The sequence below is a fragment of the Artibeus jamaicensis genome, unplaced genomic scaffold (assembly GCF_021234435.1).
Source record: "Artibeus jamaicensis isolate MK-2021 breed Jamaican fruit bat unplaced genomic scaffold, CSHL_Jam_final contig_233, whole genome shotgun sequence".
Lineage (NCBI taxonomy): Eukaryota > Metazoa > Chordata > Mammalia > Chiroptera > Phyllostomidae > Artibeus > Artibeus jamaicensis.
The window spans coordinates 4,309,296-4,332,191 of record NW_026521486.1 but is presented as its reverse complement, the minus strand read 5'-3'; the positions used below and the strand labels follow the sequence as shown (position 1 = coordinate 4,332,191).

At 53.7% G+C, this 22,896-nt stretch overlaps 1 protein-coding gene across 5 annotated transcripts in view; it reads right to left on the bottom strand.

Moving 5' to 3' along the window:
• Positions 1–1,826: 1,826 nt before the first annotated feature.
• Positions 1,827–22,896, bottom strand: part of TCF20 (transcription factor 20) — a 97,024-nt gene continuing 75,954 nt past the window's right edge. For 2 of the 5 annotated variants that reach the window (XM_037160612.2, XM_037160613.2), the window contains exons 3-6: positions 14,341–14,434; positions 7,778–7,827; positions 6,704–6,830; positions 1,827–2,014 (exon numbers count right to left, since the gene is read on the bottom strand). In XM_037160612.2, the coding sequence (XP_037016507.2) occupies positions 6,747–6,830; positions 7,778–7,827; positions 14,341–14,434 (228 nt within the window). In that variant the 3' untranslated portion in view covers positions 1,827–2,014; positions 6,704–6,746. Of the gene's footprint in view, positions 2,015–6,703; positions 6,831–7,777; positions 7,828–14,340; positions 14,435–22,896 lie in introns of those variants that run through there. The other 3 variants (XM_053661474.1, XM_053661475.1, XM_053661476.1) reach the window with 3 other exon arrangements.

Below are 22,896 nucleotides of genomic sequence, written 5' to 3'. Positions count from 1 at the left end.
GGCCAAAATACCAAAAGCCAAAAAAAAAAAAGGGCATGGAACTCAGAAGTGCTGGGAGCTGAGATGAGGCACCTGAGTAGGTGAGGCCGCCAGCAGAAGGCGGAAGGCTGGGTCGGCAGGGACGGGGGCACTCGGCCACCGCCCGGCCGAGTCATTGACAGAGGCTGGTCTGAGGGAGGGTCTAGGAGGCGCACGAGGCCTCGCCCAGGCATCACCAGCAAGTCCAGAGGGGACAGGAGAATAAAAGGCAAAATGACAAAGAATCATTTGCTGTCAGGAAAATATTTTCCTCAGGATGCGTATTTTTCAAGTTTTGTGGTTTAGCCCTTGACACCTGAAATCTATCAATTTCACTTGAACTGTGTTAATGCCAAGTCGAGACCAGACAAGATGCCAAGCAGCTCAAAACGCCGTCATTGCTATGCAGGTCCTACGGGCCCCGGAACGCCCACCCACACCTCCGCCCGGGCGCAGGGGAATGACAAATGGACCACACTGCTTGATGCAGCCATTAAAACGAAATTAATCTGCCATTTCTGCTGCCCCAAATTGATGAGCATATAAGAACTCATTTATAATTGCTTATTTCTACTTCACAACATTCCTTCCAGTATTTCTGTTCTCTAAAAAAGTCCATTAACATCACATTATTTTTTATAACCTTTAAAATTAATGTTGATTGGAAATATGCTCTCACATCAACCTAAGTAAATCTGACCATCCCCACACACGGGCGGGGCCCCAGCCTCCCGGCCGAGTCGGCCTCTGGCTCTGTGAGTGCAGCCTGACCACCTCGGGGGCTGTGACGGGAGGAGGAAGAGACGCATTTTGCTTTACAGGAACAAAAAAGGAAACAAGGTTAAAATGAAGTTTATTGTTTTTTTTAATTTTTTTAAATAAAACTGTTTGTGAAACAGCTATTGTACCCCCTCGGCAGAGTGACCCCTGAAAGATGCACTAACCCTTCTTAAGGCCTTAACAAGAATTTTTTTTGTACTTTTTTTCTTTTTCTTTTTTTTAAAACTCAGATATTTAAAAAATTATACACTTTACAAAACAAAACAGAACAAAACAGAACAAAACGATACAACATAAAGAATCGCGTAGCTCGGGGCTGCTCCCCGGACAGGGCCCCTTCTCCTTTACGGAAATGGAAGCGAAATGAAAACTGGGTGTCCCGGTCAGCGCGCCCCACACAGCCTGCACCCGGCCCCCCGGGCCCACCTCCTGTCCCCCCGTCCTGGGGCCTGGCGGGGCCCTGCCCGCCCTGCACTCAGCGAGGCACTCGGGGTTCTCACCGGCCACAGTGACCCAGCTGTGACCTTGGGGCATCTGCCAATTTCACCCCCCCAAAAAGATAAAAAATTTAAAAATAATAAATAAATAGTGTTTCTGGAAATGAAAAAATTTATTTTTGTGTTCAAACATCGTTCTCCCACTCTTGAAACTGTGGACCGCCCCCACTCCCCTCCCCCGAAACCTCCCCACTTTGAGACAAATGGACGACAGAGGTGGAGTCGTGTGGCTGTTCCGCTTGAGTCCCGGGTCTGGGGGGGGTCTGTGAATCCGTGTGAGGCAGGCTGACCGTCAAAGCCACACCCTCAGCCTTTATGAGAGTTTGAGTTCAATTTCACATTTAAATTTCACTGTTATTGGAACCAATTTGGAGTTCTTTAACTAGATAATTTTAAAATAGAATCAATAGGGACAGCGCACCTTTCATTTAAACAAAGTCTTTCCAGACTAAAAATAGATTTATATATATATATTTTTATCCCTCCCTTTTAATACCCCCCACCCTTTCCCATCACCCACCCTCCCCCCACCCCCCACACTGTCACTATGGAGATTGTGTCCATGGAAACAGCCATCGTGACGTCTTGGGTCTGTCTTTCCCGCGGAGTCTCGGGTAGAGTGTGATGTGAGGACTTGGGAAGAGGAGCTGTGGCAGGCGCGGGGGGCCATTTCCATTCCATCGCGCGAGTCCACCACCGTCTCACCTCCACAGTCTCACCTGCAAGACAGAACAGACGCTGGGGCTGGACACCTCCACGTGGCCCAGCAGCCGCAGACCCTGTGCATGGGCTGCTGACCTGGGAGACACTCGACACCAGGGGCAGAGCCGTCGCGTGGCCCTGGGCCTGGACACGGCTCAGGGGGGTGATGACCTCTGGCTGTGAGGGACCAAGACTGAGCACCCACCCCTGAGAGTGTCCGCCTCCCCAGAGTGGAGCGGGCTTCGGGAAGGGCCCTGGCCTGGGGGCCGCCCACCCAGGGCCCGCAGTGCGCTCTGCATTCCAGCAGCCCACGGCCACTCCCAGCTGTTCCCCGCGGCTGTGTGCTCAGAGCCCTGTCCCTGGGCCCCTGGGCCCGGCTCCCCAGCCTCCCCTGTGGGTGGCATGGCGTCTTTCAGCCCAGGCTCCAGGCTCAGGGAGACCTGAGGACCCACGTGGGGTGCACGGGGCTGTACCGATGGCCACCTCCTCCTGGGCCATTACGTGAGCGAAGGTCTCGGAGAGACGCAGCCGTTTCCGAGGACTTCAACCCAGAGAAATGGCCCAGGCGCCGAGTGCAGCAGGGCACAGCCTCACCCTCACGTGCCGCCTCACCCACGCTGCCGCCCGCGCCCGACAGAACCTGGGACAGCCTGGGTGCCGCCTGCCCCTTCGATTCCATAAAACTTACTGATCTGCACAACTTAAGGCTGGTTTGTGTGCACAGGATGAGAACACTCTATTTGGGACACACACACACACACACACACACACACACACACTCTCTCTCTCTCTCTCTCTCTCTCTCTCTCTCTCTCTCTCTTACTCTCACTCTCTCTCTCGCTGCCCTTGCCAGAAAGAGTCCGAACTGCCTGGTCAAAAACACAGGTCAATAGGAAGACACCCTATAAAAACAGCAGGACAATGTCCCCATGGAAACCCTACGCTCCAGCCACCAGGCCCTGGGGACACAGGCCAGGGGCGGAGCCACGCTGTTCCTGTGAGGATGACCACGGGGACAGTGGACTTCAGCCCTCGTGGTCACCAGGAAGGACTCTCCACACCACACCTCAGCTTTCCTGAGGCTGCAGCCGCCAGTGGGGGGACAGCAGTGGTCTCCTCCGATGCCGCCTCAAGGACCGAAGGTCCTTTGTAAACGTTGTGACAAAAGTGGAACTAATGGGGGACCTGGAACAATGACCAGAGGGGCAAACCTTGGTGGGGTGTGGGACACCACCATGAAGAGCGCTGTGCACGCCCCGGGAGGCTCCGCCCCAGCAGCCTGGGCCCCCACCCCCACCCTGCCCCCGACTCTCCTTGGCAGCACCCCCCAAGCCCCCAACCTCGAAATGAAGCTCAGCTTCTGGACTGCCCGGCCCGCAGTCTCCCCCTCGGGGCCACAGGGGCGCCCCCTGGCCTTCCTGCCTTGCCAGCAGGGACCGGTCCCCGGGCTCAGGGACTAGACCGGCCCGAACGTGCGACCCCCAATGGAATGGGACCCTGACTTCTCAGCTGCCTCAAAAAAACTGGTCCTTCAGGAGGGAAGACAGGAAGAGAATTCTCGAAGCACCTACTATGTATCAGGCACTCTCCCAGGGCTTTACAAACATTTTTTCATGGTGACAGTGAGAGGCCTGACCCCGTATCCTGGTGGAGCTGGGAGGTGACACATGTGACCCAGAGGACTCTGACTTCCAGCCACCACTGCTGTGTGGCCCCGTGTGACCCATGGGACAGAGCAAGAGCCCAGGAGCAGATGCTGGGCCGGCCTTGGAGCCGGGTGAGCGCGCAGCCCCAGGCTGAGGGTCTGCCCCTGGTGAGCAGGGTCTCCCGGGGGCTAACCCCCCCACATGCCCTCGCCCCTGCCCTGCGTCCTCCACGCAGGCGCCAGGCCTCTGGCCCCGGAGCCAGCCCGGCCGGGGACTCTCCGCTCAAACGGGCCCGCGGGCCACCTGTAGGGGCTGAGAGGGTCTCACTCTGAACCTGCACTGACCAAGGGCACAGTCAGGGGAGGGGACACCTTCGGGGGGCACACACTCCTTCACCCACGACTCCCTCAGCACCTCACGCTCGCTCTGGGCCAACAGCCCTGGTCACCATCCTCCCCGAGGAGCCAGCCTGGTGATAATGCAGATGACAGTGAACAGACGGCTGGGAGCCGAGGCGATGCCAGGACAGGGTGGGGCGAGGGTCTGGACTCAACTCCTAGAGTGACGAGGGCCTCTCAGGGGGAGGAGGGGCAGGACTGGAGGGACGTTTGCTAAGGGCCACGTAGCTGCTGCTGGGTAGCTCATACACGGGTGGCTACGTGCGACTCTCGCACCACGGAGGCCACTCGGAAAGGCTGGGGGCATCCAGGTGGCGTCCCCTCAAACCCAGAACAAGGCAACGACCAGATGGAGGTCCTGCTTCCCAACCACTGGGCGGGGTGAAGGGCCCTGGCAGGGGAGTGGGAACCCCTGTCCACTACGGGAAGTGACAGGGGACAGGTACAGGGGTGCGCCATCAGAGTCCCACCCACTGGCCACGTGGGGGCAGCCAGGCGACTCAGTACCAGGAGAGAGCGGCGACCACAGGCCGACCACATACCCTCAGGAATGGGCGGGAGGTGGCCCGCTGGATGGCCGCCCACTGGCCCGGCAGGGGGTGAGTGCCGGGCACCTCGCCAGCTGTGGGGGTGGGAGTTCGGGGCCCGGGGCCCGCGTTTTCTGGGAGGCTGCACCCTGCCTGCCCCCGCCGTGCGCAGCGCACCCGTGGCTGTGAGGGCGGAGTACCCAACACGTGCTGGGGCCTTGCCCACGCCGGGCTGCGCCAGGCGCGCTGCAGGCATCTCTTAGCCGGTCTTGGAGCACAGGGACAGTCGGGGCCTGACCCTGGTCACACGACACCGTGCACTCTGTGTGAGAAAGGGGGGTACCAGGCAACGGGACTCACACGTACACCCACTGTCCCCTCTCTGCCTGGAAGGGAGGCCCAGCGAGGGCGGCTCCGGTCTCTGGCACGGAGCCCAGGTGAATGCTCCTTTTGTACGGGTGTTATGTCTCTGTCCCTGATCACTCGGAGAGGTAAAAGTTTTAAAAAAGATTTTACTTATTTTTAGAGAGGAGGAAGGGAGGGAGAGAAAGGGAGAGAAACATCAATTGCTCGCCTCTTGCGCTTGCTTCCAACCCAGTACCAAACCCACGCCCCAGGCATCTGCCTCGACCGGGAGTCAAACCCCCAACGTTTCGGTTTCTGGGACGATGCCCAACGAGCTGAGCCACACTGGTCAGGGCCCTAAAAGTCAATGTTCTGACCTCGACAGACACGAACCTGCCCGCAATGACAGGCCGCTTGTCACCGAGCACAGTTTCTTTTGTGTCGATGGGGACAGCACCGCCCACCTCTGAGGAGTGAACGAGGCTGCTGTCCCCGCGGGACAGGGTCACCCAGCAGCCCGCAGCCAACGCGGGGGGGCCCCCAACAGCGCTCGGCTCTCGTCCGAGCCGGGCCTTCCAGGGCACTTCCGGGATCTACTCTGTGGTCCCTACGGAAGGAAGCCAGTGCCGACCCCCTGGGCTGGGCAGAGGGATGGTCGGGGCAGCGGCAGAGCATGCCCAGGCACAGTGACACCATCAACACTGGGGACCTGGGGGAGGACCAACAGAAATGTCCTCGAAGAGCCGGCCCGGCTGCCATCTTTCCTGGAGGGCTGCTCAGCCAGAAAGGACTTTGGCCGCCGCCGATGACGACCACCAGGTCCACCCGCTCGACTGCTTTCAGTGACCCAACTGCCTGTCCTGTCCTGCTCCCCACTTCCCACCTCAACTCCCTGGAGACGGAAGGGAAAAGCAGGACTGCGACGTCCCCCACCCCACCGAACCTCTGAGAAAGCCCTCGGGGCAGCTGGCACTGGGACCCACCCAGGAGACGACCACAGTGAGGACTCCTGGGGTCAGAAGCCTGCCGAGCCCCGTGGTGACCCTTCTTCCCTGTCGCTCGCTCCCTGGGGTTCCAAGCGCTGCCCCGCTGAGCCGACCAGGCCCCAACGCCCCTGTGACTGTAGTGTCCCGTTTTGGTTCTTCTTTTGTCTTCAGGAGCTGTTCTCCTCACCCCTCGGTGACTGGGGAGGGCGGGGAGCCAGCAGCAGGCGGCAGGCCCGAGGCTTCTAGAGACCCAGGCTTCCAGGGCCAAGCCACCAGCCCCGACGGCAGCCCACGGACACGGACACAGAGGGCACAACTCAGCCCCGGGAGGTTTCAAGGAGTAAAATGAAACTGGATGCCAAAGTCTACTAAATCTTTGAGAGGGCTTTCCTCCCCTTTGTACTTCTGGGGGGAAAAAAATCCTTCCTAGTACCATGAGAAAGAAGATTTCAAGTAACAAAACTTGGGGCAATTTTTAAAGGAAAACAAAGACAAAAACGAGACTCACCAAGGCCTTCCGGACACAAGAGTAATTAGGAAGACGCCGCCCGGCTTCCAGAGCCTTTCCGAGCCGGGCGGTGGTGCGTGCCCTGCGGGAGCACCGCACCAGGCCGGTTCAGCACGGCCCCCGGCCCTGCAGCGAGGGGACTGTTGAAAGCCCCATACCACCTTTCCTAAGCAAAAAAGGACCAAACATTCTCTCCACCTGGCGGTGGCAGTTCACACGCTGACACGCTGGCGGCGGCCGGCAGGGGGCAGAGCCGTGACGCGCGGTGGGAGCGGGCAGGGGCCGCGCCGACTCACCTGTGCTTGCTGTACTTTCCACTCCCACGGCGCACCGCCCCCCTCACCCCCGCTCCGACTGCTCTGCGCTGAGGCTGCCTTTCGCTGGCTTGTTCTGCAAGGCGGGGAGAGGGCACGGGAGTGGGGGCTGACGCCGGCAAAGCCCAGGTGGCAGGCGGGAGGGACAGAGGAGCGAGCGTGGGGGTCAGGGCGGGTGGAAGGGAGGAGAGGAACGGCACATGGAAAGGAAAGAAAAGGCAGAGTCAGTATTGAGTGACAAACAGGAGGGACCCAGACAGGGTTTTCTGAGGCAAAACCTGACCATTAAAAAAGGGAAGTTTTAAAAACAAAAACGTAGATTAAGTAAAAACAGACAGAACACTGTACTTTCCTAGGATCGTCTGTGGACGTCATTTTTAAAGAAAAGCTGAAGCAAGCACATTTCAGGAGTGGTCTGAGGGCAGACCTGTCCGCACGATCGCTTTCTAGTCCTTTCTGGCTCTACTTGGAGGCAAAGACTGTGAGCAGCCCGTGGCCACCAGGTGTCACTGTGACCTCGGCCAGAGGAGAGTGGCCGCTGCAGGAGACTCCAGGCAGAGCGCCCTTCTCGGGTCCCCTGTCCAAACCCTAGCCACTCGCGTGCACCGCACCTCAGAGGCAGACTGCCGCCCCTGACCTTCCACCCTTTCCCAGAAGAGGCAGCCAAGAGGCCACCGCCAGGACCCGAAGGGAAACGTGGCGGTAGCAGCCCCTCAATCGCCAACTGCAGACCACGGGTTGCTTCCACTGAGCCGAGACCTGGAAGAGCCGGCGCCTCCCCCAAACCCTGGTCATCTCCATCTCCCCTGGTCCGGGAAACCGCTTTGCTTATGAATCAAGGCCCATAACCAACCTTACCTCACGCCAACCTGGGAACTGGGTTTCCATTTACATTACAGAGGAAATCAGTACTGAGTCTGATCTTCTAATTTCTGGTAACAAACACGATTCTCCAACACACTTCTCCTGGCGCCCCCCACGCCACCGGGGGTGCTGACCCTGCGGCCACAGGTCTCCCAGGGCCAGGAGGGGGCGTCTTGGGGGCCTCGGACTCACCTTGTGCTTGGGGCACCTCACCGAGAAGTTCTCCTCGTGTAGCAAACAATCTGTAAGACACAAGCGGACAGTCAGGCCGCGCTGGCGGGTGGCAAGAGGAGCAGGGCCCAGCGACCAGAAACCCCTCCACCGGGGCTGCTAGTAGGGACACATTAGAGACACCCCGGGGGAGCTGCAGGCCCCGACACAATGAAACGTAACTTAAAAATTAACATTTCAAAATAGTTAATGGTACACAGGAAGCACTCATGATACAAAATCGCTTGAAAAACCAGGATATATAAATGTGTGAGTACAATCCTGACTTGATCAAAATGTTTTATATGCATTAAAAAAGCATAAAAGAAATCTACCAAATGTAACAGTGTCTCTTTGGGTAAGATTATTACAGTGAAATTATAGGTGATTTAATTTTTTCTGTATTCCCATCATGTTATCATATCATCTTAATCAGAAATGACCTCAGGCCCTGGCCGGGTAGCTCAGCTGGTCAGTGCATCGTCCCCATGGGCAGAGGCTGTGGGTTTGATCCCCAGTCAGGGCGCACACAGGAATCAGCCGACGAGCACATAACTGCAGACAAATTGATGTCTCTGTCTCTCCCTAAGATCAACTGGAAAAAGTCCCCGATAGATGTGTTTAAAGTCTCCCGCTCTGGGCTCAGCCCCCTGCACAGGCCGCAGCCAAAGCCTCCGGGTGAAAACGCTGACTCTGGAGGCACCATGTCCCCGCTGCTGACAGCCTCGGGGCAGACGGGAAGGAGGCCAGGCCCAGGGCGCCCCGCTGTCCCCTTCGCCCACAGCCCACATAGACAGGGAGCAGCTCCCACCCGAGCTGCAAAATCCACGCTAAATGCTTCACAGGAGAAACCCCGAGAGGGGGGTATTAGTCCCGGGAGGAAAATGATGCATGCCCACTTCCAGCACGGTGACAGCGGCCTCGATGGCAGCCTCCAGGTGAGTCCAGCTCTGTGGCACCAGGCGGTGAGCGGTGCAAGGGAGGAAATCTCATTATGAGTCTGCGCCGCGCACCACAGCTCCCGGAGAATGACAGCCGGGTCACTGGTGCAAGATGCGGTGGCAGAATGCTAATAAATATTGATCGCACATTCCCAGACTGCTCTCAGGCAATGTGGCTGGAGGCAGTCGTGGTACTTAGCCTTGCTAAATTTGCAGTTTAACTCGGTTTAAACGGAGGTCCAGATTAGCAGTCTGAGTACCCACAGACTCGAAGGGAAATGGTGAAAAAGCAGTGGAACACACGAATGAAAAAGTCTGAGGTCCTCCTGCCCTGAGTAACCAAAAAGGCCCTTTCACAGTTTGGCTCAGGCCTGCGGCATCCCTGCCTCCCTCTGCAGTCCTGGAGTATCTACGAGGCAGGCCAGGGCCCAGGCTCGGCAAGCCCCGCGCCCCTCCCCGTGAGACAGGACACAGCAGCACGTGAAGTGTGTTCATCTGAAACCCACGAGCACACGGCGTGACCAGGGCTCCCGCTGTACAATCTGCGAGAGAGAGAGAGAGCCTCTGAGTTGCAAGGGGCAGAACGGTGCTCTGCTTGCTGGCAGTCTCTAGTTTTGGGACAAAGAGAAAGGGCAGCACCCACGTGGGCCGCACCACCCTTCTGTCACAGTGGTTTTCAGGAAGGAGGAAGGGACCATGGCACCTGGCAAAGGTGCACCAGAAAAACAGAGGCGCCTCAGTTCCCCTCGGCCATGAAGAGCTGCAAAGGGCCATTCATTCGTACCATACGTCTATAGTTAGGAAAAGAAATGAAACAATGTAGGTACACACTAAAAGCAACTTGGAAGTAATGCCAGGCACTTCTGGAAATGGAAGTCTAAATGAATCTGCCAGAGACAGTGCCCACCTCCGGCAAAGCCTCCCACACAGGAGCCTGTGGACAGACGCTCTCGTCTGGTCCCGTTACGCCCACGGGCCACCCACAGGGTGGCCCTGGCCCTGGCCCTGGTGGGGAAGAGCCAGGAGTGGTAAGAGGGGTAGCAGACTCTCCCGAGGTCTCTGAACAGGGGCCTGTGCCGACTGGTCGACAAGATGGCGTCCAGACGCGCCACCTCGGCAGCCCTTCAGGGCAAGCTTACTTCTCCCGGTGAGCTTCCCCGAGAGAGGGCTCTGCGGAGCTCCTCCTCACCAGCTGTGTGGACACCCACACGCACACACAGCCCTGAGGCTGCTGAGCCGCCCAGACGCCCCGCCAGCCCGCCCCTCTATAACAGAGCTGGGGCCAGGCAGTGCTCGTCCTGAGGGGGTCCAGGCGAGGGGAGCAACAGGCCAGGAAGCCCCACAACTGGATTCTGTGGGGCTGACTGGCCTCTGCAGGGAGGTGCCAGAGCCCCGTCATTCCTACTGACTCACCCAGGGCTGAACCCTGGCCCAGGAGATCCAAGTGCGCAGCGGCGGGGAGGGCAGCGCCCTGAGGCTGCAGAACAGCCTCCCGGCTGCGCCTCCTGGCGGGTCGGAGCTGAGAGCCCTCCGGGCGTGATTCTTCATGCACAGCGGAATTATTAATGAGCCAGCGCAGCACTTTTTTCCTTTGGTCTTAATTGTTGTGGCTCATTGCACTGAATACATTAAACCTTTCTCTTTTTTTTAAACCAGAGCTCATGTTCTTATCAATGCATTTCCCGCCTGGAGCCAAATCTGGCGCCTGTGATGAAACAAGCCACACAGGTAACAGTGATGCCACAAACTTGTTGGGGGGGGGGGAATGGGACGGTGGGAGCCACAGAGCCTCATGGAACAAAGATTCTGTTTCCATGGGGATGTCCCCAGCAATCAAAGTTTCCCTGAGACAGCAACGGCTCTGAAAAGTCTGCACGGTGGATGGCAAGGTGGACCCGGGCGCCCTGACTTTCCTGACTCCACAGGGACATCAGGGACTTGCTGTTATCGTAATCAGAAAGAACGGCAATCGGGATCGCCTTTCCTGGGGGCAAAGGTCCTTCGCACACAGAACAGAATCAGGGCAATCCGCTGGATACTCAGCCACCAACTCTGCCAAATAGGGATGTTACCTACTTACCTGGGCAGGCCACACAAGACAAGCTCAAACAGAGGGAGGGACAAGTGCCATCTGTTTACTACCCTGCAGCTGGTAAAGCAGCCCCACTGGAGAGAAGAGCCATGCCTTTCCCAGAGAACCCACCCCACCCCCGAACTTGACCAAGGCGGCACCAAGCCACGAGCTGTCCAACTGCCAGCCACACACGGCCAAGTGCATCTAGGTGGAAAGAAAAAGTCCGGCCTGGCATTCCTGCTACATTTCGGTGCTCCATTGGTTACCTGTTGCTGTGGCTACTGCACTGGAGAGGGCAGCCTGAGGACACTTCCACCCTCCTAGGAAGTTCTGCAGGGCAGCGCGGCCTAGTCTCTGGACGAACTACCCGGAGCCTGGTGTGCAGACAGCAGAGCACCCTGGGGGCGCGAGGCCACCTGCCTGTGCTCACCTGGCTCACCTGACAGGGCGGGCAGCCGCCTCTTGCAGTCTCCCCCATGTATAACTTACAAACAACTGCCAAAAATATGATACCCAAGATTCTTCATTTAAAATCACAAAGCTTAAGTTAGAAAATAAAACGCTAGGATGTCAGGGCCATCTCGTCAAAATGAGAAAAGGCAACGGTTGGCTCCTGAGAGAGAAGGATTTAATAGCTGTTCCACAGAATATGCCAGACCACCTCCCCGGGGGAAGTGCGGCTTGGCCTCCACGCGGAACATTTAGGGGAAGAAAGAGAATGAGAGGGACAGGCCACTAAAGCCCACACTCCCTGCACCGACATTTAAGGGGCCCTGGCCACCAGCTGCCCTCAGTGTGTGCAAACACACACTTTGATGAGAATCTAACCTTGGCATGAGTATTATCTTCCTGTACCTTTCTTGTGGTGTGTTTTTTTAAGCTGCTTCTCCTTCAGAAACTTGGAAAGAAAAGAAGAAAGAAAAAGGAAAGGAGGGACAGAAGGATGTGAAAGGCGGGAGGCCCGCTTGAGGAGATGTGACTGAGCTGGAGGGAAGGGCGGATGACGACTCAGGCTCTCTCCCTGCCAGTGGGATCCCTGGGCGCCAGGCCTCGCACCTGCTCCAGCACCGGGTGGGCCACGCCCCCTCGCCTCTCCTGCCGACCCCACATCAAACCCCACCCCCCAGACAGCACAGCTGCTCCTGAGGGAAGTCAGTTCCCCTCCTAACCTGGAAGAGGCAGAGCTAACCAGCGCGAGGCCACTGGTCGCACTGCTCCTCTCCCTCCTTCCTGACAGCCAGCACCGCGGAGGGCCAGCTGGGTGAGGGTCTCAGAAGCACCTAACGCTCAAAAAGGAACTGGGAAACGCCCACTGAAGGGACAAGACTTCAGGGAAAAAGAGGTTCTCCCGGGCTGCCCGGGCTCCGAGCTGGGACTCAGGTCTTCTGCATCAATCCCTGGACGACACTCCGTGAACACAAGGTTTCTCTTCTTTCAACAGTTATCACATGGCCAAACGCAACTCTGATCATCCCAGTGGGCTTAGGAAAAGCGTCTGGCAAAACGCAGCAGCCTGTCGTGATGCCCCCCCTCCAAACTAGGAACAGAAGGGACCATGCTCAGTGCTGACGAACATCTGCACACAACCACAGCTCTCGCTGCAGGTAGGGGTCAGCTCCCCCCGACTCTGCCCTACACTGCGCCAGGGGCTCCAGCCAGGGCAATTAGGCAGGAAAAGAAATAAAAGGCAACTTATGGGAAAGAAGTCAAACCATTTGCAGATGACATAACTTTTATATAGAAACCCACTAAAAAAGTATTATAACTAAATCAATGAACTGAACAAAGCTGCAGGACCTAAGGGCAAAATAACACAATCAATTGCATTTCTATACACCAACAATGAACAATATGAAAATTAAATTAAGGAAATTCCATTTAGAATTGCATCAAAAATAAAAAATGCTTAAGAATAAGTTTAACAAAAAGATGAAAAACTTATACTCTGAAAACTGTACAACTCGGCTGAAAGAAATCAAAAACCAAAGTAGGTGGAAGGACGCCTGCGACCACGGTCTGGAAGACAGGGCACTGGGAAGACGGTGCCTGGCCTCATCGTCTGCAGACTAATGCAGGCCCTGCAGGAGTTTCAATGGCTATTTTTTAGAAATCGACAAGCGGATCCTAAAATTCATATGGAACAGCAAAGGACCCAGAACAGCCAACACGATCTTAAATGAAAGGACCCAAACCGGAGGACTCGCCCTTCTCAGGGCCAGACCACACCACGGAGCTGCAGCATCACGACAGGCGGCCTAGAGAAGCCCAGAAACAAGCACACGCCTGCGACAACTCGCTTTCCACGCAGGTGCCAAGATTACCGAGTGAGGGAAGATCAGTGTTTTCTACGAGCGGTGCTGGGGCAACTGGAATCCACGCGCCTAAAAAAGGAGTGGACCCTTGCTTCACACCACGTGTGAAAATTGACTCAAGCTGGACCAAAGGCACACGTAAGGGCTAACGCTGTGGAACTCGTGGGAGAAAACACAGGCATCAACCTTTGAGATTCTGGATTACACAACAGTTTCCTAGACACAAGAAAAAGCAGCAAGTAGCAAAAGAAACCATAGACAAACCGACTCCCCCAAGACACTCAACACCACCAACCAGCGGGGAAACGCAAACCACAATGACACGATGCCACTGCAACCGGCTGGGGTGGCGACAGCAGAAAGTCGTGACCGGTGCCTCTGAGGGCACTCGGAGGTCCCGGGCCCCTCACGCCTGCTGGAGGGGACATAAGATGGCGCAGCCACTCTGGAAAACAGCCTGGCAGAACCCCAAAAGGTTACACGTGGAGTCCCCACGTGACCCAGGAATCCCACTCCGGGCCTCACGCCCGTGAGAACGGAAACATTACGTCCACACAGGGCCCTGCAGGCGAACGCTCACGGCTGCATCATCTGCAACCACCAAAAAGCAGAAGCAACTAGGGACGGATGACACATAAAAATAAAGGTATGTTCTTCTAATAAAATTTTGTCTGGCAATAAAAATGAAGTTTGATAAGACACTACAACACGGATAAACCTGAAAAACGCTGTACTATGTAAAAGAAGCCAGGCACACACGCTGCGTCTTTTACTCGAGTAGAAGAGAAGTGACCCACCTCTACGGGCAGTCCGGAGGAGACAGACCCACGGGGCAGGAGGCAGACCAGCAGCTGCTCAGGGCTGGGGGTGGGGGTGGGAACTGACAGCTAAAGGACACGGGGCTTCTACCCGAGATGACGAAGTGTCCTAAGATTGACTGTGGTGATGGCTGTTTATTGTGAAGCCACTAACACCCACTGAACTGTATACTCAAACAGGTGAATCATCTGTATTCTATGAATAAAGCTCAAATGATCAAATTAACAGTTATTAAAGCTGTAGTAATTGTTATAAAACAACGATCTCACTTCACTCCTTTCTGCTCCCCTCTCTGCATTCCTTCACAATTTACAGACAGAACAGGCCAGAGGAGACAAAGAACTGCAGGAGGGAAAGAAGGCACAGTGAGCGCACGCACGGCCCTGCGCCCCGTCTTACCTGCGTCGATGGCACACGGGTAATGGTAGCGGAAGGAGCAGCCTTTGTTGTAGCAGCCCAAGGTGGCACCTGCCTCTTGGCAGTGGGAACATTTCTGAAAGGAAAGGAGAAGCCAGACTTCAGCATCCCAGACTCAGCTCCCTCCCTCCGGGCTGTCCCCAGACCCCACTGGCCAGACACTGGCATGTGTCCTCGTGGTTACTGGAGTCTGTGGTGGCAGGAGGAGCGGGCCAATCCCCGACCGCCACTCACTGCCCACACAGGGAGGCAACCCAGAAGTTCCGACTCAGGGCAGGCCTCACACCTGCTCACAAACCACCCTACAGAATGCGCGGTGGGGAGAGGCCGGGCCGCGGCCCCGCCCCTGGCACGCCCGGCCTCTCCCTCATTCCCCAGCCGCCTAGAACCGCCTGCAGATCTCGCCTGTTTATCTCCGCCGTGCGAGTCTCGGGAAGAAGAGGAGGGTAAGATAGTAGAGTTATATATAAACCTTTCAGAATTAAAAGTGGAATTTGGTTTTCAGTTCTTATATTTGTAAGACTTTATTTTTATCCCACTTATCCCAAATGCCCAATACAAGTATATTTCCCTTTTCAGAAAATATGGGCTCCTGTGAGCAAATGGTATTTTTATACACAAATCCTATTTTAAATGCACTAGGAAACCTGCCATGAGTTTCTGGCCAAGTGAGACATTATTTTGTAATTGAGATCTCCTCCTTAAATGGTCAGCTTTTCTTACAGTGGGGCACTTCTCCGTCATCACTCTGAAGTTGCTGCTGTAAGCAGAAGAAATGTAGTAAAAAGAAACAAAAAAAGGGGGAAAAGGAAAAACAAACAAAAAAAAAGAAATAGAAAATAAAATAAAATAAAATTTTAAAAAAGAAAAAGAAATGTGTCCCATCACCAATCACCACGTTTGTAAAAGTCAACCGCAGTGGCCCACTGGAGGAAGGATGCAGACTCTTCTAAGGCTACCTGGAAGACAGCAGCACTTGGTCCCGATTCTGGGAAAAATAAAAGTGATCCCTAAGCAGTCACCCCCGTGGAAGAGGCTTCCCCACTCGCCCACACCCTCCCCAGGTACAATGCCCCGGAGTGCAGCCTGGCGGGCGTCAGTGGGGCTCGCAGGCCCACAGCAGTCAGGAGCACCTCACCTCGACCCACGGCGCCAGGCGCAGGACAACAGGGAGCTGGACGAAGCTCCGCATGCTGACACTGCGGGGAAAACCACACTAACGCGGCGCGAGGGCTCACCACGCAGCAGGCATCGCTATGCTTGACTGACTCGGACCAGCTCATCCCGTCCTCGTCAGTGCCCTGAAGCACCAGAAGGGGCGGTGACCTGCTCCATGTCACAGATGATCTGGGCTGACCACGGCTGGCATCCTCCAGAGACAAACGGGGCAGGAACAGGGTCGAAAAGCAAGTCTTTCCATAGTGTCACTTCCTCTCAGAAGCAACTCTCCTTCTGGGTGCATGTGCCCTCACTCCCGGGACAAGAAATAAAAGCCTACTGGGCCTGGAGTAAACCAAGGACAGCTGGCAGCATTCTGGGCAGCTGTAGACGTCGTCGACTTTTGGCAGTGCCACCAGGCACCCTCGGAAAAAAGGACTCACCGCCACCTGGAGGAGCGAGTGAGGCTGATCCACCGCTGTCCTGCCAGCAGCCAGTCCTGCTGCACCGCTCTGGCCACGGGAGCCAGGGGAGCCTGCTGTCCAGGGGGCTGCTGCTCCAGGCCCTCCCCACCCCAGGCAGCGGGGTGGGCACACTACGTAGAAACGGGTGTGTCTAGGATTTCTGGTAGGACAGTCTGCAGGGAAAGGAGCTTCTGGGAACATTTCACTCTTTCAAAAACAAGAGGCTGGAACAGGCCACCTTCTCACTTGGCTTCTATTGGGCTGGCCCGAAAGTTCATTATGTTTTTTCTGTAGGATGGCTCTAGTAGTGCTTAGTTGTCTTGGACTTCATTTGAAACAATTTTGTTAGATTGTGTCACAGCAGCTGTCATATCTGTGTGCATTTAAAAAAAAGTACCAAAAACTGGGGCATTGTTGTGCAGCCATTTTAATACTGAAAATGGAAGAAGATATACCAGATTTTTGGTGTATTATGTTTTCTTATGTCAAGAAAGGTAAAAATACAAAAAAATTGTATGGAGAAGGTGCTGTACTGATCAAAGGCATCAAAAGTGGTTTGTGAAGATTCTTGGTATCAGTGACATTTCAACCAAGTAAGCCTTTGCTGTGGGGCTGTCTTACGCATTGGAAGATGTTTAGCAGCAGCCCTGGCCTCTACCCACTAGAAGCCAATAGTGGGAGACAGCTGACATACTCAAAATAGCCAAATCAATAAAGTTACTGGGGAAAATGATAAATGAGTCTTTTATTTTATGAGTAAAACTAAACAGACTTTTTGACCAACCCCACGTGGGGAGAGGGACCATGAGATCTCCTGCAACCATCCCATCGCCACCAGAGGTCAGCTCTAAACACAAAGCCCAGCGCACCGAGGACAGCAATGACAGGACAGAGAACAGGGACACTTTGTGACACTGTCGAGCACTAAATTAACCAACCTCAGGACCACTCCATCTCCAGATTAGGGGGAGGACATTAAAAAAACCCCACCTTTTAGTTTAATTGTGTAACTTGACGTCAAAATATCAACACAGGACAGCACTTCGTGTCTGGGGTGCCGCTGCGCCGGACTCAGTGCTGGAATCCAGAACCTACTTCACCCTGCCAGTCAGTGACCCCACCACTCCTCACCCATGTGTTCACGGCCAAACTCCTAACCTGTGTTTCCTCAACAGGCAAACATGGACCTAATCACACTGTCCAACTCAGAGAAGTGCTCTGAGGGCTAAACATGTCAACCCAGGCTCAGGATGGTGGCCAGGCCAAAAGTGCTCCGTAAATGTGACCCAACGTGACCACATGCCAGACCTGCGCTGGACGTCCCACCCAGATCACCTACCACATGAGCAGCCGGCAGAGCGGCCTTACCTTCGCCTACGTGTACAGACAGGAGAGAAGCCGTCCAGTGCGTGTATGAACAATGGCCATTTCCTTCCTGCCTCAACACATGCCCCTCTGCCCCTGCAGGGGGCAGCTCCTTGCCCTGAACAGCCCACAGCCCACAGTTCCCATCTTTTTCATAAGGAAAGCCAATTCATCTACCTCAACCCAGTGCTTGCTGCTTATTGCAATTCAAAAGCACAGTCAATTCACTATACTGCATTCAGAGGAGAAAGACCCTGCACGGTACATTAGGGCCTAAAGAGAGGACCCCGAAGAGATCAGTTCAGTCATTCTCCAAGTGCGGTCATGGGACCAGCAGCATCAGCATCACCTGGGAACTTACCAGAAACACAAATTTTGGGACTCTGGGAAGATGGCAGAGTAGGCAGCACAAGGGCTGCCTCCCCACCTGGCCAACACCTGCACTGGCAGGATCTGTCTGCTGTAACTGTTCTGAAGCTCTGGAGTCTGCCCAAGGGTTGCAGTTCCAGGGGAGGCCTGGGTGGTAAACTGCAGATCGCTTTGGTCAGTTTCATGTCTGAGCAAAGCAGCAGCCGGCACGCAGCCTTGGGCCAGGGTGGGCAGGAAGGACCCCATCCTCCAGCTGCTGGGGGTCTCTGAATGATGCTTCCAGGAGCAGCGGTGGAGAGTCTAAAGAGGCAGGCCGCCACTGCTGCTGCTCTCTCCCCCGCCAAAGTGACTTCCATGGATTTAAGAGAGAGGCACTATTGGCCATCCGCCCTTCATTTTCTGCTTTCTCCACTTTTGGGTGCCAGACGTTAAAGACCACAACACTCAGAACTGCACCAACAGGGGAAATTAGTAGGGACCGCACCCCAGGGGAAAGGCTCGGGGAAGGCCTGAGAAGACCTTAGGTTTACACCCAGACTGACTCTGGGCACAACAGGGACAACCTGCAGTGACCGCCACAACCACAACAAAGTGAACCCTGGGGAGGTGGGCGGAGGTCTGGTTCCCCTCGTTGTCACAGTCAGATATCCAGTGTTCAACAAGAACCTCACTGGCATCCAAGTAGTAAAGTACGTCCCATTCAAAGGAAAAAAAGTCAACAGAAACCATCTCTGAAAAAGACTCACTGGCACTTACACTGGACAAACGACTTTAAAGAACTTGCTCAAAGACTCACGAAAGACATGCAGAAAGCAGAACGATGACAACGACGACGTGTGGACAAGCGAAAACATCAATGAAGAGACAAAAAAACCTAAAAAGGAACCATAAAAATTCTAACGCTGAAAAGTACAATAACTAAAATAAAAATTCGCTACAGGGATTCAAACCGGGGTTGGAGCAGGCAGAAAAAAGAACCTGTGAACTCGAAGACGGGAAATCATGGAGTCTCAGGAACAACAGCAGCAGAGGCTGAAGACCAGGCAACTGAGCCCCAGGGGCCCTGGGACAACACTGCACAGACAACCCGGAGGCCACGGCCGTCCTGGAAAGAGGGGAGAGGGCAGAGGGCGGAGACAACCTCGGAAGGAACAATGGCTGAAATCCCCCCAAATCTGGTAAGAAGCATGACTATAAATATCCAAGAAGCTCAAAAAACTGTCTAAGTAAGGTGGATTCAAAGAGATCCACACCAACACACACAATTAAACTTGCAAAGGCCATAAAAGAGAGAATCTTTTCTTGATCTTCTATCCTCACATGTTTATTGATTTTAGAGAGGGGGGAAAGGAGGGAGAGAGAGGGAAACATCAATTACTTGCCTCTCATATGCACCCGACTGAGGACCAAACCTGGACCCATTAGCCATGTGCCCGGCCAGGAATCAAACCTGAGACTTCTCAGGTACAGGGCAATGCTCCCACCGACTGAGCGCCACCAGGGACAGAAAGGAAATCTTGAGAGAAGGGGGTTATCATAAGTGATTCTTGGTGAGATTTCCTGCAGATCTTTCACCAGAAACTTTGGAGATCAGCAGACAGTGGGCTGCTGTGTTCTAAGTGCTAAAAGAGGAAAAAAGGCTATCATCCGAGAATCCCATACCCTTCAAGAGTGAAGGAGAGATTAAGACCTTCCCAAATAAACACAAGCTGAGTCTGTGACCACTAGACTACCCAGCAAGGAATGCTCAGGGAAGTCCTACAAGGCGAAATAGAAGGATACAGGGAGTGTCCACACTGTATGGAGAAACGAAAGTCTTAATAAAGGTAAATGTGTGGGCAATTACAGAAGCAAGTATTATTGCAGTGGTGATTTGTAACTGTACCCTTTGTTCCCTACGTGATTTCAGAGACCAACACAGTTAACAATGCATTTAAAAACTCAAGGTTTCTGTTTAGGGGCATGCAATGGATAAAGATGTTAACTGTGTGACGGCAACAACTGAAGGGGTTGAGCTGTGAAGGAGCAGCGGTTCTGTATGTTACTGAAGTTATTGCCCTGGCTGGTGTGGCTCAGTGGATTGAGTGCCAGCCTGCGAACCAAAAGGTTGACAGTTTGATTCCCAGTCGGGGCACATGCCTGGGTTGCAGGCCAGGTCCCCAGTGGGTGGCATATGAGAGGCAACTAATCAATGAAGTTACATCACATATGAAGGAAATAACCATGCGATCATGCTCAATTAATGCAGAAAAGCACCTGACAAAATTCAACACTTTTTGATAAAAACATTCAGCAAAGTAGGACCAGAAGGCAAGTACCTCGACGTAACACCAGCCACACAGGAGAAACCTGCAGGGAAGACCACACTCGAGGCGAAAGACCAGAAGCAGCTCCTCCAAGACAAGGAACAAACAAGGTGGGAACGGGCTCTCACTGCCAGCACAGCACCGCAAATCCCAGCCGGGACCCCAGGGAAGAAACAGGCGTCCCAACCGAGGAGGAAGAAATAAACCACCATTTGTTTGCAGGTGATATGATCTCATATGTAGAAAACCCTCAAGAGTTCACAAAAACCAGTGAGAACTAATACATGAGTTCAGCGAAGTAGCAGGATACAAAGTTAACACACATAAATCAGCTGCATTTCTATACATGAAAAATGAACAACCTGAAAAGGAAATTACAAAAACAACTGATTCTCAACAGCATCAAAAAGAGTAAAATACTTCGGAATTAATCAAGAAAATGAACCAAAAGATCGCAGTTCAATTCCCTGTCAGGGCACATGCCTGGGTTGCAGGCCAGTTCCCAGCAGGAGATGCACCAGAAGCAACCATACATTGATATTTCTCTCCTTCTCTCCTTCCCTTCCCTTCTAAAAAAAGATTAAATAAATAAATAAATAAATAAATAAATAAATAAATAAAACCACCAAAACTAAAAAAATAGAAAGAAAAAACCAAAACAAACAAAAAAATAAAATAAACAGAACAGAATAAAAACAAGAAAGAAAATGAAAACTTCAAAACATGCTTAAAGAACTTAAAGAAGACATGAGAATACCTCTAAAACTGCAGTCACCAACAGTGGGGCGCTGGCGGGGGTATGGGACAGAACAGAGTCCAGAAGTAAGCCCTTAAAGACACAGTCAAGTGATTTTTGAGAAGGGCACCAAGATCATGCGGGGGTGGGGGAGGGGGGGGTGGGGACAGGACGACAATGTTTTCCACGAATGGTGCCACAAAAACCGGCTATCCACCTGCCAAAGAATGAAGTTGGACCATTCCCTAAAACCACATACAAAAATCAACTCAAAATGGATCAAACACCTAAATGTTAGACATAAAACTCCACAGCAATAACAAAACATCCCATTTTAAAAGTGGGGCGTGGCTCAGTTAGTTGTGTGTCATCTGCAAAATCAAAGGTCACAGGTTCGAATCTCAGTCAGAGCACAGGCCTGGGTTGCAGGATCAGCCCCTGGTCAGGGTTCGTATGATCTGGTCTGCAGGCCGGCACTCAATCCGCTGACCCACACCAGCCCGGGCCCAGGACACACATGAGGCAGTGGATCGATGTATCTCTCGCATATCAATGTTTCTCTCCCTCTCTTTCTGCTTCCCCTCCCCTCTCTCTGAAAATAAATACATGATTTATTTACTTAAAAAAAGAAAAATGGGCAAAGGACTTGAATAGCCATTTCTCCAAAGAAGATACTCAAATAGACTATAAACACAGGTAAAGATGCTCGGCACTGCTCAGCACTAGGGAAATGTAAATCAAAAACACAAGACACCACTTCACACCCACCAGAGTAGCTACTATCAAAACAAAAGGAAAACAAGTATTGGCAAGGCCGTAGGAGCTGGAACCCCCGTGCACTGTCGCTGTGGCGCACAGTACGGTGGTTCCTCAGAAACTGAAAAATGGAACTACCACATTACCCAGCAATTCCCCGCGCCAGGTGCCGAAGTCGGGGAGTGCAAAGACGTGTCTCTACGTGTCTCTAGCACGTCTTCTGTTTCTATTTTCCCTTCCCGTAGCCAAAATCAATACCCGGGCTAATGCCGCTTCTAATAGATTTTCATTCTTTACTTTCTACCTGAAGAAACTAATTACACCACCATTCTCTCATAATGCAGTGATGTGGCGGTCCCTGCCGAGCCGAGCGCCCCACCCCGTCTTTGACTGCTCTGCTGCAGCTGAATGGCGCTTTTCCCGCGGACAGCGCAGTCCACCAACCAACACTGCTCCCTGCACAGACCAGGTGTGCCTGCGGCTCCCATCAGGGTGTCTCTTTCAAACAAGCTAGGGCCCCCCCATCTCACAACAGTGAAGTTTTCACTTACTGTCAAATGAAATAAAGGTTATTTTAAAGCAACTCTGACAAGAACTCTGCATTTACTGACATCGTAATCTTGGGAAATAAATGATAAAATGTACGCTTAATTTTTTGATACGTCTGAACAACGAAGTGGCCGAACACCCACCCTGACCCTCACAGCAGCCCACGTCACTGTTCCGGAGGCAGGCCTGCGGACAGGAGGCGGCCAGCCGCAGGAGCCGAGTCACCTAAGAGGGGTTTAGTCCACAGCCAGCGAAGTGCCCGGGAGAATTGCGCCTCTTCATTCACAGGAAAGCTCTTTCCTAGGAGCCGTAACTACGACCTGAGTAATCGCTCTGTTTAATAAGCATCTCCAAAGCAGCCTCAGAGCACCAAGGCATTTGGATCAGAGTATTATTAGTTCTGGTGATGATCGGTTCTGTTCGAGCCTTAAAAGATCACACGAGATGGCCTTTCCCCAGCACTGCACAGTTTTGCTCATGCTTACACTATTTATTCATGCCGGTACACCTCCCCTAAACTGTGAGCTTCATTCTTGTATCCCCGGGGCCTGGCACGCGGCAGGAACTGTAAATGTGGGCTAATGGAACGAGTGCAAGGTCTGACAAATTGGAGAGCTTGGAGAAGACTAACGAGGCCGCTCTTCAACGTGAGTTAAAAAGCCAGTGCTGCCAGAGCTCACAGAATGTGGAACAAGGCATGTGTGAATCTCCAGCCACCAGCAAGAGCTCTCTTTCCCTTTTAATTATGCCTCCTATATCTGGGACAGAAGCCTCTGCTGTCGAGCCACGGACTCTAGCTCCAAGGCAGCGACACGGTCTGCATACAAGCAGCTGT